Raw genomic sequence first — 18,199 nt, forward strand, 5'->3', positions numbered from 1 at the left:
TCTGACACCGAGGCTTAAGTAACTAGGAATTGAAAGGTAAGGGGGATACAACATTTGGTTCCTGCGCCACAACGAGGCAGGACGAGACAACTGGAGGCGGGGGAGGGAATGGGACCACCCTCCTCAATCAATTTTATTTTACAGGGGGAATGCAAGGACTACATTCTCCTTAATGCAGTGGCACCCAGCCTCAGCATTCTGGTGCTCTGCTGCTAAAAATCAAATAATACAGGAAAATATTTATCTCGGTGGATAGATTATTTCCTTGATTTGCTTTAATTACATAACATTAACAAATTTTGGCATTTGCTGCTTCCTGGTTGCAGCTGACAAAATTAACAAGTAAAAAGGACGCTTTTCATTGTGTTTAGTTTGCTAAAGCTTCTTTTGTTCTGGTGGTCTTGTTCATGGGTATGCTTTTGGATTGCCTAATATATAACATTTTGTACTAGAAAGACTTTAACCATGGACATGTATTGCTTTTATTTTAAATTAATTAAAACGAAAGATAAAAGAAGCACTTTCATTCCCCAGGGACTGGCACCAACCTTTCTGTCTGTACCTATCAGCCTCACCCCTACAACCCGCATCTAGTCTCTAAACAGCAAGACTCAGTGCACGCCCGAGGGTGCAGGAAAAGCTGGGGGGCAAAGTCAGTCTTTGAAAAACTTATAATCTGGGTGAGGGATACATATCTTGAATTGGAAACGTATTTAATTTCTAATGATTTTATTTTTTTTTTTTTTGTGGCCACACCACGGGGCTTGTGGGATCTTAGTTCCCCGACCAGGGATCGAATCCGGGCCCTCAGCAGTGAGAGTGCAGAGTCCTAACCACTGGACGGCCAGGGAATTCCCAATTTCTAATTATTTTAAAAGAAGAAAGAAAGAAAGACCAATTGACCATGATTTTTTCCATTTCTCATGTCACTATCGCTAGGGTAAAATAAGCTAATGATGAAGACAGCTATCTTATTAGTACAAACATAAATGCTCTCCTTTCATTAATGTGTGTGAACATGAAACGCAGCCACGTGTTAAAAAAAAAATAAAGACAGTTTTGTTCTTCGACATTTTCAGAATAAGGAACTCCTTTTAATTCCTTTTGAGAGTTTCTGTAGTTGACTACTTTTTTCCTGCTATGCCATTCAGTTTGGATCTGTATTACCTCAACTCCTCAGAGAGAAACAAGGACGGGGAGTCCTCATTTAGAAAACATTTCCTAATTTTACATTTTAAAAGTTAATATTTGAAAAGAAAAACCTTCTTCAACCCCCAACCCCATCATGAATAATCTGATTAAGTATATAAATAAATGTGTTCTTTTTCCTCAAAAATCACTTAAGCAACTTGACAAGAATTATTGTTTAAAAAATTTACCTAGAGAAATTAAAGTACCAGTCATTTTCCCCCTACAACAGATGGTGCTCAAGGATTCACGTATCAAGGCCGTTTGCTTAGCGCATCACTCTTCAGTTGTTCTGTTAGCAGGCAGGCTTCGAGTCTTCTTAATCACTCTTTTCTTCTACTTGATAATGTCTGTACTCTGGCTTCAGCTCCCATGTGTTTTTGTGGATCCCTTTTACATTTTGAATACCAATTTCTTTTAAGATTTCCTTCAGGTACGACTGAAAAACAAAAACAAAATAACCTTGACAGATGAGATTATGAATGCAGGAAACAAGATTTAAAATAAAATGATACACCAAACCACATTTTTATTAGTAATAAAAATTATGATCCTGAAAGTTCAACAAGATTTCTCTATAAAGAAGTTCAATAAACTGCTGTTTTGATTCCACGCATACAATACATGAAAACTGCATTAAATATACGATCATTTGCATTAAAGGGGTTGGAAGTCCTGAATGCCAGCAACCTTGAGAGCTAAAAAAAAAAAAAAAAAAAAAAAAGAAAAGAAAAGAAAGAAAAGTCTAGATGAAAATACACTAGAAAATTTGCTGGTGCTTAACTTATTAAGATTACACAGCATACCAAGTGTAATGTGCCCTTGAGTTCAGTGGCATCACTGAGTTCACAGTCAGATAGGGTTACTCTTGGATTGGAAACAGTTGTTTCAGAAGCAGGAGCATATATTAAAAAAATGACATATATCTTTGGGACATTAATATTCTATGAAGCAAGCACATGACAGGTATCCAGAATTCTCAGTTCTAAGGTGAGTTCTCAAACTTGCTATTGGGCCACTTATTTTTCTTCTGGGGGCTGTAGCTTTCTTGTGCTTGGCTCCATCAAAGGAAAGAGGTGAGTGATGATGGAGGGCAGAACACTGCATTATGGTATTTCAGGCACCTGAAAATTCAGTATTACCCAAATGCTTACTACAGTCATGAAAATGATGGCTATGACAAATGTAACATCAAACCCCACCTTTGCTTGCCAATGCCCAAAGTGAAAAAGCATTTCACTATAAACTGATCAATAGGGAAGACAGAAAAGTTAATCATTTAAAACGGACTTTTTTTTTTTTTGCTGCAGAACCAACCAACCCAACAATAATTTTTATGTGTATGCTTCAAAGAACCAGTTACAGGTACATTACAGTGACTCATCCCATGGATGGAAGATGTAATATTATGTAAATTTTTAGAATTTACTGAAATGAGGCACTACTTAGAAAAATGGCTGAGAAGCTCTTACCTTGATAATGTTTTTAAGGCAGTGCCTTTCTCAAGTGTGGTGCTAGACTATCTGCATCAGAACCTCATGGGGAGCCTGTGAGATAAGCCCCATTTTAGAGCTAGTGAATCAAAATCTCCAGGGCCAGGCATGGGACTATGCATTTCTCAAGCCCCCAGGAGCCTGATTTAACTACACTAAAATCCACAGCATCTGCTTAAAGGATTCTTCTGGCTCTAACAGTCTGGCATCTTTGGGTCCTCGAAGTGTTACTTAGTTTTCTCAGCCTCACTGTTGCTGAAGAGTGTGCGTGAATCAACGTCATCTAACACCACCTTACACAGACTGGTATAATGCTCTACAGCTGACAAAGTACTTCCATTTAGGGTCACCTGTTTAGCACTGGAACTACATACGGGTCCCTCAAACAGCCCCGGATGCCTCAGCTCTCGCTGAAGCAGCCTCCCCATCCCGGCAGCCAGGGCCCAGCAGGTGGCAGCAGTGAACCAAAGGAGGCCTGGGTTTCCCCAGGAGAAGGCCTGCCTGCCTCCCACACCTTCTGCAGCTGGCTTCACCGAAGGACCCACCTGAGTAAATGAGTAAGCGAATTACTCAGGTGAGCTTCAGAGAGCCAGGTAATGCGCACGCCTGCCATCTGCTACTTTAGATTGCATCGAAAAAAATGGGACACTGTTCGTAAACTACTTTCTAATTAAACAGGATTCATAAGTGGAAAATGATGGGTTGGGCTTTGATTTTCAGTTTAGGTGCCATGAATGACTTCTTTGTAAAATTCCAAAGAATGGTTTATTGTGAGAATGGCCAGGCCCTGGGCACAAACAATCATGCAACTGTGGATGCACTGTGATGGGTCAAACATGAACAGAGCAAGTGCCAGGAGCACAGTGGTTGCCTGACAGACGCTCTTCACTTCAAGTCTAGCAGGGTCATTTATAATCTGGATACAGAAGATGAAAAGCCTAGAAAGGGTTAAACACAAAATATTAAGAAAGTCTTAAGGGTACAAATTCAGTTGTCTTCATGTATAGCCCACCTTCGCTTTATTAAACTATCAATAGTATAATAAGGTTATGGAGTACTTGTTTTTTATAAAGATGTCACTCTTTTTTCTTTTTTAACAATAAGAATGCAATGAGACAGTCACAGTCTGTCAATTTGTCAGGTAACAAGATGGGATTAGGGTCGCGATATCTAGCATGGTACAGAAATCTTTTGGGGAGGGAGGGGCAAACTTCTCAAGTTTGAGCATGTTCCAAACTGCAACCTAAGACCATTCTACTATAACTAAATGAATTAACTTGGCACAAAGCATTAGCAGAGAAAGTGGTAGTAATAATAGAGAAAAAGAAGGTCAGAAAATCCTTGAAGGAAACACAGAGGTAGAGAACAGTGAGATTATGTCATTTCTCTGTTTAAAAATTTTCTCTGACTTCCCCTTTGGCCTACAGGTTAAATTCCAAATTCTTTCACAGGCATGCACTCAGGTCTCTCTTTTCCCTTTGGCCTCTTTCTCTAATACCTCCCCATACGCGCACTTGCCATTTCTGTGTCTGCATGCCCTTGGTTTTTTTCCATATGCCCTACTCTTTCCCTGTAATGCTCATCCCCTTCTCTCAGATCTGAACTCCTCATCCTTTCAGACTCAGCACAAATGTCACTTTCTCAGAGAAACTTTCCCTAACAGTCCTACCTCTTAGATCTACATTTCACACTGTACCTACTTCAGGGAGAGCCCTTAACCATATTGAGGTTGAGGGCTCGACTGCACATCAGAGCAGAGCGCACTGATGCTGAGTGAATTGGGTGTGCTTAAGAGTAAAGAGCTAAGAGGGTTTTGGAAGGTGTGGTTGGCTGTGGGGAGATCACTTACAAGGCCCAAAGGAATAAACCTCTAATTCTAGTTGTTTTCATTTTTCATCTCATTAACATATAGGGCAATGACCCGGTTTGAGAAATAAAAATTGATTAAACTGTATTACCTGAATCAGAATGACATTTACTACTAAAATCTGTATTATAGTGCTAAAATATTATCTGAGACAAAGCCAACTGAGGTGGAGATTTTAAAGGTTTTAGCAGGAATGAAGATTAATTGGTAATCTAACTTTCCTTTTAAAAAATGTATACCTTCACACTAATATTTATTCTAGTATCAGGCTAAGTGGCACACAGTCTGCTGTCATCCTCACAGAGTTCACAGTTTAAGATCAGGGTGTTAAATGGGGGAAACAAAGGCATATAAGCAGGCAATCATAAACTAAAACAGAAGCACAGTAAGAGGACATATACGCAGGACATTATGGGAGCACTTAGAAGGGGCACCTAACCCAGCCGGAGTCAAGATGTTAGGTTCTTTGAGGATGTACATTTGATCATTTGAACTGAATGGCAATTCTGTGCAGGGATCAAGGGAAACTAGTTCTCCTCTTACTAATTCTAAACACTGATTTTGCAATTTAATCTTTTGCCTCATCACTTGTATTTTAAACACCAGATTCCAGTACTGAGTAGATCACCTTTATGTCACATAGGATTGGAAATATTTCTCATTACCAACTGTGGGCAGTTCTGCAGAACAAGATCTGAAATAATAAACTGGCTCAGGTCCAGCAATTCTTCATCAAAGAGATGTGTGGGAGGGTATTTACAGCAAGCCTGAATGCAGAGAAAAAGGGGATAGAACATTACAGCTTCCTTGCAAGGGAAAGGCAAAGCACACACTGGAGCAGAGAGGTCTAGTGAGTAGGATGTGGTGTGCATGGGTGGATCAAGACAAAACTGTGGTGGCCAAAAAGCTGGAAATTCACAGATCAAATTCCTGATCTCTCCCCCAAGATCAAGACAAACCTATGTAGAGTCACAAGGCACAGTAGCCTACTATTTTAGCCTCTCTTCTTCTCCCTCCTTACCACCTTCCACCCCTGCCATTTTTCATATCATCTTTTCCTCTACTGCTCTGCCAGCCAAATGGAAGATTAATCTGGGGGCTTCCCTGGTGGCGCAGTGGTTGAGAGTCTGCCTGCCAATGCAGGAGACATGGGTTCGAGCCCTGGTCTGGGAAGATCCCACATGCCGCAGAGCAACTAAGCCCGCGTGCCACAACTACTGAGCCTGCGCGTCTGGAGCCTGTGCTCCGCAACAAGAGAGGCCGCGATAGTGAGAGGCCCGTGCACCGCGATGAAGAGTGGCCCCCGCTTGCCGCAACTAGAGAAAGCCCTTGCACAGAAACGAAGACCCAACACAGCCAAAAATAAATAAATAAATAAAAGTGAAATTCTAAAAAAAAAAAAAAGATTTATCTGCATTTCATTTTATGGGGAATTTTAGTGTTAAGCATTAACATACATAATAATAAACTAACTATAACTAAGTTCCTAGAAGTTGATAAAAAAACATACATCTTTGACAGAGAGCTGATCACCAAATAATAATGCTTTAGATAAGCTAAAGATATAACCCTACTAGGCTTATCACCACAAAATCTTCCCAAAAAGGTTGGAATAAATGTGCATCATGTAAATCAATACCAAAGATGGCACTGGTTAACAGAGTCACCAAAGGGAAACTGCTATCTGCTTTTTATAAAGTGACCCAGGCGGCAAGGGCATTCATGATCAGTTATGTGATAATTTCAGAGTATCACTTCATATTTATGTGAGTCTCATGTGACTGACTGTGACTCCTTTAAACAAGGTTAACAGAACAGAGGACTTACTGATGAAGATGTTAGTGGCTCCAAGGCACAAAATTCTTTCATTAAAAAAAAATAAACAAACTACACATTATACATAAGCTGTGATCAAAGGCAACCTATGTTTCATTCCTTTAAACAGAGAGAACTGTGAACAGGAGAGGGAAGATGATACTGAGGGCATCTCCGGAACATGGGCCATCTCAGCACTTTTCTCCTCTTTTCCTTCTGGTTTCACCTCTGTTTTTATGCTAGTCTCCACCCTGTCCTCCTCTCAGGGTCCCACAGGCTGCATTCCTCCCTTTGTAAAACTCTAAGAAGCAGAGAGGTGATGGGTAATGAAATGGCCAAGCCACAAACTCTACCCACCCCCAGTCCTACTTTATGGCTTAATCCAAATTCTAAAGAAGAAATTTATTACTGCATTAATATTCGTGTGCTGGTAAATCATCTTACTTTTAGTTAACATTTCATTTGTCCAGCAGTGGCAAATGATTCACGTACTTCCATATTTCAGATAAAGTTTACCTCCTTTGGGCCACAACTTTTAATTTTAACTATCTGTTTAAAGACATGCTTTCTAAACTGTATTAGTTTATTTGTATGCTAAACATAACTTAACCTTGGAATACTGCAAGGTATTCCAAGGCTGAGATCTGATGGCTTCCAACTGGGGGAAAAAAACATACATATATTCATATAGTTAATGTTAAAAATGTTAACTAGGAAAATACAATCAAAGATATCTAAAACTTAATAAAGATGAAAAAAATTCCTATTGAAATATAAATATGAATTCTTGCATTTAGAACCATGGAAACTACCTATTAGTGCATTTGGTGTGACAAGTAGTTTAGAATGTACAAAAAATAAGAAGATATCAATTGGCAGAGTTATTATTAGTCCACTTGAAAATATTGCTAGAAATTAAATGGCAAGCAAAGAGACTCGTTAGGTATATATTTTACCATAAAGAATTTTTAGAAAATTAGCTAGTATTCTCAACAATGAAGCATTATTCACCCTTAAAATATTTGGGATAGTAACGTTTTACTTTAAGGCAATAGTAGATAAAAGGTTTGCTGGCTAAGGATTAAAAAAGGATTTATGACAATCTGGCAGTTCCTCAGATTAAACAGAGTTACCAAGTGACCCAGCAATTCTACTCCCAAGAGAAATAAAATATATGTTCACACAAAAACCTGTACATAATGTTCATAGCAGCTTTATTACAGTAGCCAAAAAGTGGAAACAACCATCTATGGGTGAATGGATAAACAAAACGTTGTATATCCATATAATGGTACACTATTTGGCAATAAAAAAGAAGAAAATACTGATACACGCCACAACATGGATGAAATTTGAAAACATTATGCCTAAATAAAAGAAGCCAGTCATAAGAGACCACATATTATATGATTCCATTTATATGAAACATCCAGAATAGGCAAATTTTTAGAGACAGAAAATAGATTAGTGGTTCTCTAGGGCTGGAGAGGGGGTGGGTGCATAAGGGAGTAATTGCTAATAGGTATGGAGTTTCTTTGTGGGGTGGTGAAAATATTCTAAAATTGCTTGTGGCAATGGTTGTACGGCTACGTGAACATATGAAAATCCACTGAACTGTAACTTAACAAAAAAAAGTCTAACTTGTACTGAAAATAAGGTTTTAAATTGATGGGAAAAAAAGGAGACCTCTCCAGCCCATAACAAATTAAGATAACACCATTTTTTATTACCAAATTACCATGGATAAAGTAACATTTCCAATTAACAGCGGACAGCTCTGTGGATCAGTCCATATGGACTGGAAAATATGATGGAATTAGAATATCTGTCCTGGGACATTCCAAAAGGAAAGGCTCTCTAATGCTGCAATACAGAACTGAAGGTGGCCAGCCAGGCTGGCACTAAGCCTGGCACAGAAGTCTTCTGTCACAGGCTTATCCTCTGGTATCTCAATTGCCCTGCTGAGTTAGAGAAACCAGGAGGCTTCAAACACTTATCTAAATCCACAGTGTAATGTTTTCTCTTAGGCAGAGACCAATGAAAAGAACATGACTTCTTCCCCAAGATAATTCCCATAAGGATGGCAAGCTTAAAACAAGTCCTTCCTTCTAGCTTGCTCAGGGACTAAATAAAGAAATCAGGAGAAGGCAGTTAATGAGCTTAAACATTTACTTTTACCTCCCTTTAAAATTAAATGGGACTGGAAGGGTAGAGAAGGAGATTTTATGAATAATGACATTTTTCAGAATAAATATAAATTGTGTGGCCTACTGCTTAATTAAAAACTCTACGTAGGGCTTCCTTGGTGGCGCAGTGGTTAAGAATCCGCCTGCCAGTGCAGGGGACATGGGTTCGAGCCCTGGTCCGGGAAGATCCTACATGCTGCGGAGCAACTAAGCCCGTGTGCCACAACTACTGAGCCTGTGCTCTAGAGCCTGTGAGCCACAACTACTGAGCCCGCATGCCACAACTACTGAAGCCCGCGTGCCTAGAGCCCGTGCTCCGCAGCAAGAGAAGCCACTGCAATGAGAAGCCCGCACACCGCAACGAAGAGTAGCCCCCGCTCGCCGCAACTAGAGGAGGTCTGTGCACAGCAACGAAGACCCAACGCAGCCAAAAAAAAACCAAAAAAACAAAAAACTACGTAAATTCTGTATGTAAATAATGCCCAATTTTGCTTACTGGAAGCCTATGTCAGATATTGCTTTTACCTACGTAATAGCTCATGTAAAATATGGACTCAATTGGTTATGTTAGTAAATTCACCCCCAATTTTACCCCATTCAGAAATAAGGTAAAAAAGAAAAAAAAGTAAAAAGGCTGAAACAAACCGTACAATAAATTAAAAGAGAAAGCGTTACTATTTCATAATAAACTTATTAGTGGTAAATCTATTAGTTATTAGAACCTTCTACTCATAAGGAAAGCATTAAAATTTCATAAATGTGTTTAACTTTTATCCTTTTATATTCAAAATAGTTAATAATTTATTTTAGTATGACATTTCATATTCTAAAACTTTTAATTAAGGCTCAAATTCACAAGCAAATAATTATTTTTTAGCACCATATTCTAACCAACTAAGTTAACTGGCCGTTGCAAATAATTATTTTTTAAAATGGAAGTCTCGGGACTTCCCTGGTGGTCCAGTGGTTAAGAATCTGCCTTCCAATGCAGCGGACGTCGGTTCGATCCCTGTTCGGGGAACTAAGACCCCACATGCCGCAGGGCAACTAAGCCTGTGCGCTGCAACTACTGAGCCCGCGCACTACAACTAGAGAGAAGCCCGTACGCCGCAATGAAGAGCTGACGCAGCAGAAAAAAAAAAAAAAAGTCTCACAGAGGGCTGTCACTAGCTAATATGCTCTGCTGGGAAATTGGTGGTCTTTTTAGTTTTGGTACTACCATTCAAAAATTAAAACTTCCAGTTATAGGAGAAATGAAGAGAGAACGGAAAGGAAATATGTGAACAGAAAGGAAATGATAAAGATTCAGGGGAAAAGAAGAAAAAGGAAATATGTAAAAAAGGGAAAGCATATGTCAGAACAAGACATTATAGTAAAAACAGCATTATTTAGTAGTACATTTGGGAATGAACTTCAAACATTTAAAAATACCCATTTTTACTTTGGATTAGAAACTGAATGAGCTAAGATAAAGCTTAGATTCCATTCTCTCTGTACTTGGCTTAGATTAACAATGATGATTTTTTTTTTTTAAGTTGGTTTCTACTTTTTAACAATACAATTTTTAAAAATTAATTAATTAATCAATTAATTTTTACTTTTGGATGCGTTGGGTCTTTGTTGCTGCACGCGGGCTTTCTCTAGTTAGGGTGAGCGGGGGCTACTCTTAGTTGCGGTGCATGGGCTTCTCATTGCGGTGGCTTCTCTTGTTGTGGAGCACGGGCTCTAGGTGCGCGGGCTTCAGTAGTTGTGGCTCGCGGGCTCTAGAGGGCAAGCTCAGTAGTTGTGGCGTACGGGCTTAGTTGCTCCGCGGCATGTGGGGTCTTCCCAGACCAGGGCTCGAACCCGTGTCCCCTGCATTGGCAGGCGGATTCTTAACCACTGCGCCACCAGGGAAGCCTGGTGATTCTCAATAACACAGACATTTGAAAGCAGTCTGCCTGAGAGAGAAATTAGCTTCTCCCCTGCTCATTAAAAAGGGGCTCCTATTGTCAGAAAAACATTTTCTTTTCTTGTCTTTGGTTGTATACACATGTCTGAATAGAAGAGGCAATGTGGTAAGAGATGCCTTCAAGCCACTAGGCAACTTCCTTCTCTGGGACTATAACTTAGACTAGATTATCTCTAGGATTACTTTTATCTTCTAAGATCCTGACCTAGAGAAATATAACATATATACGATATATATGTACCATAATGTGTAATATAGATATCATGAAGAGGAAACTGGAGGACAGATGTCTGGCTTGAGCAACTTGGGGAATGGTGGTGTCACTGCAATGGGGAAGTCTGGGGGGTCGGGGTTGGAGGGGTGTAGAAATCAAGAGTTCTGTTTTCAACAAACTAAAGTTGAGATAACAATCAAACTATTATGACTCATCAGGTGCTACTTCTGTACCAAGCAGTGTGGCACAAGGGTGGGAGAGGCAGTGGGCTCGGTTGATGGACTTCTGTACCCTTGGCTCAGGAATGAGCATACAACCTCTACCAGGGCAATTAAAATCTTCCCTGAGCTTTTGCTGGAATCATCAGGACAGATATTCTCTTTCTGCTTTGAGGCTGCTAGCTGTGAGGTGCTTCAGGAGGCCACTTTGGCTACCGCATGGCAAGATCCTGCCTAAGGATAAAGACAACACACAGAATGATGAGGAGAGATGTGGAGAGATGGGGAGGGACAGTTCTAACTAAATAATATTAGTAGCTGGATCTAGCCATGTCTAAAGCAAGATGCATTCCTGAACTTCCCAGCTACAGGAGCCTATAAATTCTATTTTTGTTTAAGCTAGTTTGAGCTGAGTTTCTCTTTCTTGCAGCTCGAAGAGTCCCTCCCTACCAATTCACAGATCTATAGGAGCATATACTTGTAAATAAAATTTTATTTTTTGACAGGAGAAATGCTCAGTATATCAAATTCCCTAGCTATTTTATCCTTTAAAAAAAGCATATCTTCTTGTATCTTACTGATGCCAAATTTCACTTATTTCTGAACTCAAGCATTTATTTAGGCCTGTCTGGAAACAAACTCTGAGGATTATGTTAACACTACCTTATTGCTGCATCAGTTTTATTGAAAGCTTACTTTGGGCAAATAAGCAAGTCTGTTCAGCATTATTTAGTGCTGGGCAATTTGAAGTGTGGGCAGCAAGCTGCTTCACAATCAAAGCCACGCAAATCTCTGCCTCATTTTTCTTGTTGATTTGAACTTACTTTATAAAAGCATGCAAATTGTTCAATTACATACACTGAATTAAAAAGTAAATGGTCCACTGGATCGACATGATTGGGGGCTGCTGATTTAGAAGGGGTCATCAATAATTAAAGATAAACTTCCCTGAATCTTGATGTGAAATTGAGTGGATTTAGAGCATAAGGAAATGAAGAGATTCAGTTATAATTAGAGCTGATTTTCGACGACACTTCTAATAGAAATGGATGTTTAGAGAAACACTGGGAAATGGGTACTGTGTTAAGAGAACAGTATGCTAGGGCTCAAAATGGTCTTGGCAGTTTGGTGTTTCAAAGGGAGCAATTATATACAGTTCCTAGTGGTTTGTATTTTTGAAGGAAATGATATGCTTCTATTTTACAGATATAATAAAATATGAAGAAAGACTAGACAACACATTCAAGGTGAAAGAGCAAAGACTGTCAGGAGAGAAATAATAGGCTTCCTCTGATATTTTACTTTAGAGAGGGTAAAAAAAAAAGTAAAAATTGAAACTGCATAAAAACACTTCTTTAAATGGATACCGTGTTTCCAACTTTTTATCAGTTACCAGAGCCTGGCATTTTAATAAAATTGGCTTATTTACCCTTAATGAGTAACTTTAATTCTTTGATTGCTTATGCAACTCACACACCAGCGAATGAGAGAAAAAGGCTAGCCCTTAAGGGCAGTTTCTCTAATCAATAATTTTGCTTGTAGAAGTGAAGGTTTTTAGGAAGAAGAATATAGAAGGGAAGGAACTGGAGAAACAAGAAAATACTTCAGATTCACTCAGAATGTCAAAAATGACATTCTAAAGGTCAGAAATCAGATGGTAACTTAAGAATATAGTAGTAGTGTTAATAACAAAGAGGATGTATTAAAGCAATACACTTCATGGTTAGAAACTTGGTATCAAAAGTGGCATTGCGGGCCATGAGAAAATGAGAGCAGGGACTTCCCTGGTGGCGCAGTGGTTAAGAATCTGCCTGCCAATGCAGGGGACACGGGTTCGAGCTGTGGTCCAGGAAGATCCCACATGCCGCGGAGCAACTAAGCCGGTGCGCCAGAACTACTGAGCCTGCGCTCTAGAGCCCACGAGCCACAACTGCTGAGCCCATGTGCCACAACTACTGAAACCCACACACTCTAGAGCCCACGTGCCACAAATACTGAGCCCACGGGCCCTAGAGACCATGCTCCGTAACAAGAGAAGCCACCGCAATGAGAAACCTGTGCACCACAACGAAGACCCAACAAAGCCTAAATAAATAAATTAATTAAAAAAAAGAAAACAAGAGCATGTCATTAAATGCATATACTAAAGAACTGATTAACACAAAGAAGATCTCTTTTCTTCCCTTTTACACAGGGCTCAAAAATTTGTTTAATAATACTACTAATAATAGTAAAATACTTTGCTGTTGGCAAATGCAACTTTCATAAACATTAATTATTACAAGGATCCTGTAAACTAGGTTATTTTAAAAACATATTTACAAAGTATAATATGATAAACATTTAATTTGAATATATTGGTAAATTTTATATTAAGAATGCCATATATTAAGTAAATTAAATATTAAATTATATAACGTATTAAGCATTAAATGCATTTAAATACCTAGGACTCTTTGGCTAAATGGCAGGGCTGGGACTTGAACTGAGATCCTATTACTTCCAGTCCCGTGCTCCTTCCATCACACCAGGAAATCTCTTTCCTGGATCACTGACCTTCATGCTACACTGGGTTCCTTCATTCTCTTGGTATTGCTCAGACTAAAATCAAATTAATAAGGGTATATTCATGACCATTAGTACAGACCGACTTCTGCTCCGTGAACCTTTTAAAGGGGATAGTTACCTACACAGAGGAGAGCTGGGCTCTGGCCACTTTCTTTCTAGGTCAAGGAGCTTTGCCAACTCAGTTCAAATGTGAGTGGGAGGTGGAGAGGAGGAGATGAAACAGGAGAAAGATAGAGTCACAGATGGAGAGCTGGAAGGGCTCACAAGGATTATCCAGTCCAACTCCTCAATTTTAGCAGTGGAAGTGACTTCTCCAGATCCCACGGAGGTAAATGGCAGGACTGGAATCCATGCTGACCACTTCCTGCCCTCTCCTCCCCTCTACGCAAGGATAACGGGAGCTCTGGCATTCCATGCTTTCTTGAGATGGCTCTTTCTACCCTGCTCCTGCCATAAACGACATGAGGCCTGTCAAAATCCATCTGAGGAAAATATGGTGGTCCTTAAATACAGAGGATGGGCCATCTCCTGATTCTTAAATCAATTACTAAATTGCTACTATGTTTGTGTTGTGGAATGTATGAATATTTAGGGATATGAATAATATACAAACCTGTCTTCAAAAACTTTACGCTTGCCGAGGCAATTTAGTCCCTAAATAATAAAACTATTATAAAATAATTGTTTCTAGATCAGTGGTTCTCAAGCTCTTTGAGGTTCCCAGGCTCTCTATGAGAATCTGATATAAACTATCAATCTGCTCCCCAGAAAAATCCACACATTTTTGTACATATTCAGGGGGTTGCTGGACCTCCTAAAGCCCATCTACTGACCATGAATTAAGAAGCTCTGTTATAAGAGATTCACTGAGTCCCCCCATGTAAAAATTATCCGAAGAATGAAGATTGAGAGAAATACTAGTTATCACTTTTCTTTGATGCAAAATGAGTAAACTTTAAAAATATGTCATCCCACGTTAAGGGCAAAGAAAGTGCTTTCCCTAGTATCATCTGAATGGCCCTCTACAAACACTTATTTTCCCATACCTAATTGTGTGTGTGTGTGTGTGTGTGTTATTCTATGAGAATATATTGTTTGCATCCAGAATTTCTGGAATGGCCTTTTCATGTATATATAAAATACAAAGATAAACTTCATTAAAACCAGAAGAAACAGAGCTTAGCTTATGAACTATTCTATTTCAAATTTTTTATCTAGCTTGGAATGCTGTTTCTAAGGCTCTGATGCTGAAGGGAGCGAAGTCATTAAGACGAGTTGATAATACTGCTGGCATGAGCACTTTCCTCCTCTCTGGTAAAAAAAAAACCCAACAAAATACTTAGGTCTTTTGGAATTCAAATCTCTTTCTTAATGAAAAAGTGAAAGGATGAAATATAACAGTAAAGAAATCTCTACAGAAGTGGGAAGCCGTACCATCAATACTGAAGTTTCAGAAATAATTTCCTAAAGCTTTGAATAAATCAGAAAAAAATTATACCAAGCCGTTTATGTTAAAATATTTTACAAAACCAGTTATCTTGTTACATATTCTGAAGCAAATAAATGTAGCAGTTAGAATTAACATATTCTTGAGTATCCTGTCAAAGCAGACAAAATGATAAAGCAGACTGGGTAAGAGGACAAAAGTAAGGGGGTTTCCATCGAATTTTTTAAAATCTGTAAAGTAAAATACTTTAAGTAAAATACTTAAATACTTAAAATACTAAAATGTAATTCAATTTGATACTTTGCTAACCTCAGGTGTGAGAAAGTTAAGTGGAAGGAAAAGTGACCCAAGGCTGGAGAAAGGGTTTAGATCCCTTACTTGTTACCAACATTTAAAATGGATTAGAAACACAGATTATTAGCAAATAGGCACAAGAGTCTGGAGAAGTGATTAAAAATTATTATTTATAGAACAAACAAAAACTTTCTAAAACATCAATTTATTAAAATTTTCCTTGAAAATGGAGAATAGCCCAACTCAATCATAATCTCAGCAAGCATTGTGAGGCAGTGCAGCTCAAGTTTAAAAAGACCTAATGTTAGTGCTAGATAGATTCTGATTAAAAAAAAAAATGCACAGAGAACAGTTCACAAGACAGGGATAAACATCCACTGTGAAAGACCCATACAACTCTTCAAGTTGAGCTTTTTTGGAGGGAGGTAAGAGAACAAAAGAAAGACTAGAAATGATATAAACAAAGAGACTTCAGGCTTCATGTCAAGGATCAGTCAAAAGGAGGACAAATCGGGCTTCCCTGGTGGCACAGTGGTTGAGAGTCTGCCTGCCAACGCAGGGGACATGGGTTCGAGCCCTGGTCTGGGAAGATCCCACATGCTGCGGAGAGGCTGGGCCCGTGAGACACAACTGCTGAGCCTGCGTGTCTGGAGCCTGTACTCCGCAACAAGAGGGGCCGCGACAGTGAGGGGCCCGCACACTGCGATGAAGAGTGGCCCCTGCTTGCTGCAACTAGAGAAAGCCCTCGCACAGAAATGAGGACCCAACACAGCCAAAAATAAATAAATAAATAAATTTAAAAAAAAAAAGGAGAACAAATCCACCTTTTCTTCATATGGAACTACTGATATTAAATGTATTTAAAATTGAAAACAATGAAGCTGAGGTAAAAAACAAAATGAAGGAAGGAAGGGAGGAAGGGAGGAAGGGAGGAAGGGAGGAAGGGAGGGAGGGGAAAAAACGCCACATTGAGACCTCTTTTCTGTGTTGAAACAAAACCTGACATCAGCATAGGTGCAAGTGAACTTATTCATTTACAATACACTTCTCTTCAGTAAAGCTGTATTAATGAAGCAGGACGTATTTAAAGGATCAATGTGAGCATATACATACCACAGGCTGTTTTGTGATGTCCACCAAGTCCTTAAGATTATAATATTGATGTTTCTCAAAGGCCGAAAACAACATGTCTAAAACGTGTTGTTTATCAGCTCGAGCTCGTTTTCCATCTTCTTTCTTTTTCCTTTCATATTCAATCTATGTGCAAAAAGCAAAAAAAAAACCCGAAGGCATTAATTCAACATGCTCACTCTGAAACACAGGCACTCTCTTTTCAGTCCTCTACGTGACGATTAGATTTTAAGCTGCAAAGCAGCAGGTCAAGGAGTGGTAGGTAGTTCAGTACCTGGGGTCCTCACTGCTCCCAGGGCTCCTCAGACCTTTAAGGCTCCAAGAAGGTATTAAAGCCCATCTGTAAACCGTTTTCATTATTCCCTAAAGCTTTACATAATGTGTCCATTTCCTCCCCAAAAGCCTTTCTTTACCGAAATTATATCAATTCAGCGTGGCCACCAGTTAGCTCATGTTGATCACAAAGTCTAATTTGCAGTTCTTTGTTTTTGATTACCCGAAATTCAGTAAAATAGTTTATCTGCTACATGCAGTTTGGTAGGTAACATCTTTCAAAATTGGAGCTTTTCAGGGCAGGAAGAGGGTTGAGGGGCAGGCAGATCACAGAACAGGTTCTCTAGGGATGAAAAGTTTGGGAAACATTGGTAAAAAGGAAAGCACATGGGAGGTGACAGGAGGCCTTTTCTCCTCCCAACTGTGTGACCTCTTTGAACTTGCTTCTTCTGTAAAATGAAGTAAGCAGTGACACGAAGAGAATGTATAAACTCTCTCCTAGTGTTACCGTCCAGAGACGTGTGCATCTGTAAAAAAATTACCTTTTTATTGAAAACACGCAACTTACTTGCATTCGCATCAGTTGATTAAGCTTTTAATTTTTTTTTAAGAAAAACTTAATTTTGATAAAGCCTCAGGAACTATATGTTATAGGACATGTATATAAACTGCAGCAGCCCACCTGGTAAATACAGCATCAGCAGGGGGGTGAAAGCTGCCAAGAGAACAACCTTCTGTGCATCTCTATAATCTAGAGACTAGCTTCAAAGACAGTGAAATATGTTTCAAAACGTACAACTAAATTAGGCACAAATTCCAGCTTCATATGGTTAGGCTTATTCTCTGGATTTTAACAACAGAGATGTAAAAAGATAAAGTTTAATTTCTACTGATGTCAAGACTAAAAATATATCAGAGACTTTCAAATTAGAGGCAAGAAGTAATTCTGACAAGAAGTATCTGTCTCTCAATTAGATAAAATTAGGAGCTATACAAGGAGAAAGGACTAAATTGAATGCCTTAATTTTTGTGATATGTACATCTTGGGAGTAAAACTCAAAATCCATTCATCTCCTCAACAGATTAAGCATAGATTAGGTGCTTAGTATTGCACTAAAATATGGGGTAAATAAGATACTCTCTTTCAAAAGGTATCCCTTTCTTAGGGCTTGTGTATTAAAATGTATAGAGAGGGCCTTGAGCATTTTAAATGTAGTAATAGTAGTAATGTAGTAATAGAGAGCACAGAGCTACCTAGAACAAGATCATGATGCTTTAAAAAAGTGCAAATGCATGGCACAGACTGTACTGTTGGGGAGGAATGAAATCTAGTTAGTCTCAAGATTTTCTAGGTGGAAACAGCCTGAAAGAAAACAACTGTGGGCAGCTACAAAGGAACTGTTAAAGAGCAGAGTGACCAGAAGAGCTAGAAGCAAGACTGGAGAGGGGAGAGACCAGAGAAACCCATGACCAAGGGGGAAATCCATGCCCTCTCAATTTGAGGAAGATGGAAGAACAGATGAAAAAAAAATGCACTTGGGCTTCCCTGGTGGC

At 39.1% G+C, this 18,199-nt stretch overlaps 1 protein-coding gene across 1 annotated transcript in view; it reads right to left on the reverse strand.

Moving 5' to 3' along the window:
* Nucleotides 1–216: 216 nt before the first annotated feature.
* The window catches only part of GTF2F2 (general transcription factor IIF subunit 2), a 144,833-nt gene continuing 126,850 nt past the window's right edge, over nt 217–18,199 (reverse strand). Inside the window, exons 7-8 of the mRNA XM_068526810.1 lie at nt 16,355–16,498; nt 217–1,627 (exon numbers count right to left, since the gene is read on the reverse strand). Of these exons, the coding sequence (XP_068382911.1) occupies nt 1,508–1,627; nt 16,355–16,498 (264 nt within the window). The 3' untranslated portion in view covers nt 217–1,507. The remainder of the gene's footprint in view (nt 1,628–16,354; nt 16,499–18,199) is intronic.

The sequence above is a fragment of the Eschrichtius robustus genome, chromosome 18 (genome assembly GCF_028021215.1).
Source record: "Eschrichtius robustus isolate mEscRob2 chromosome 18, mEscRob2.pri, whole genome shotgun sequence".
Classification (NCBI taxonomy): Eukaryota; Metazoa; Chordata; class Mammalia; order Artiodactyla; family Eschrichtiidae; genus Eschrichtius; species Eschrichtius robustus.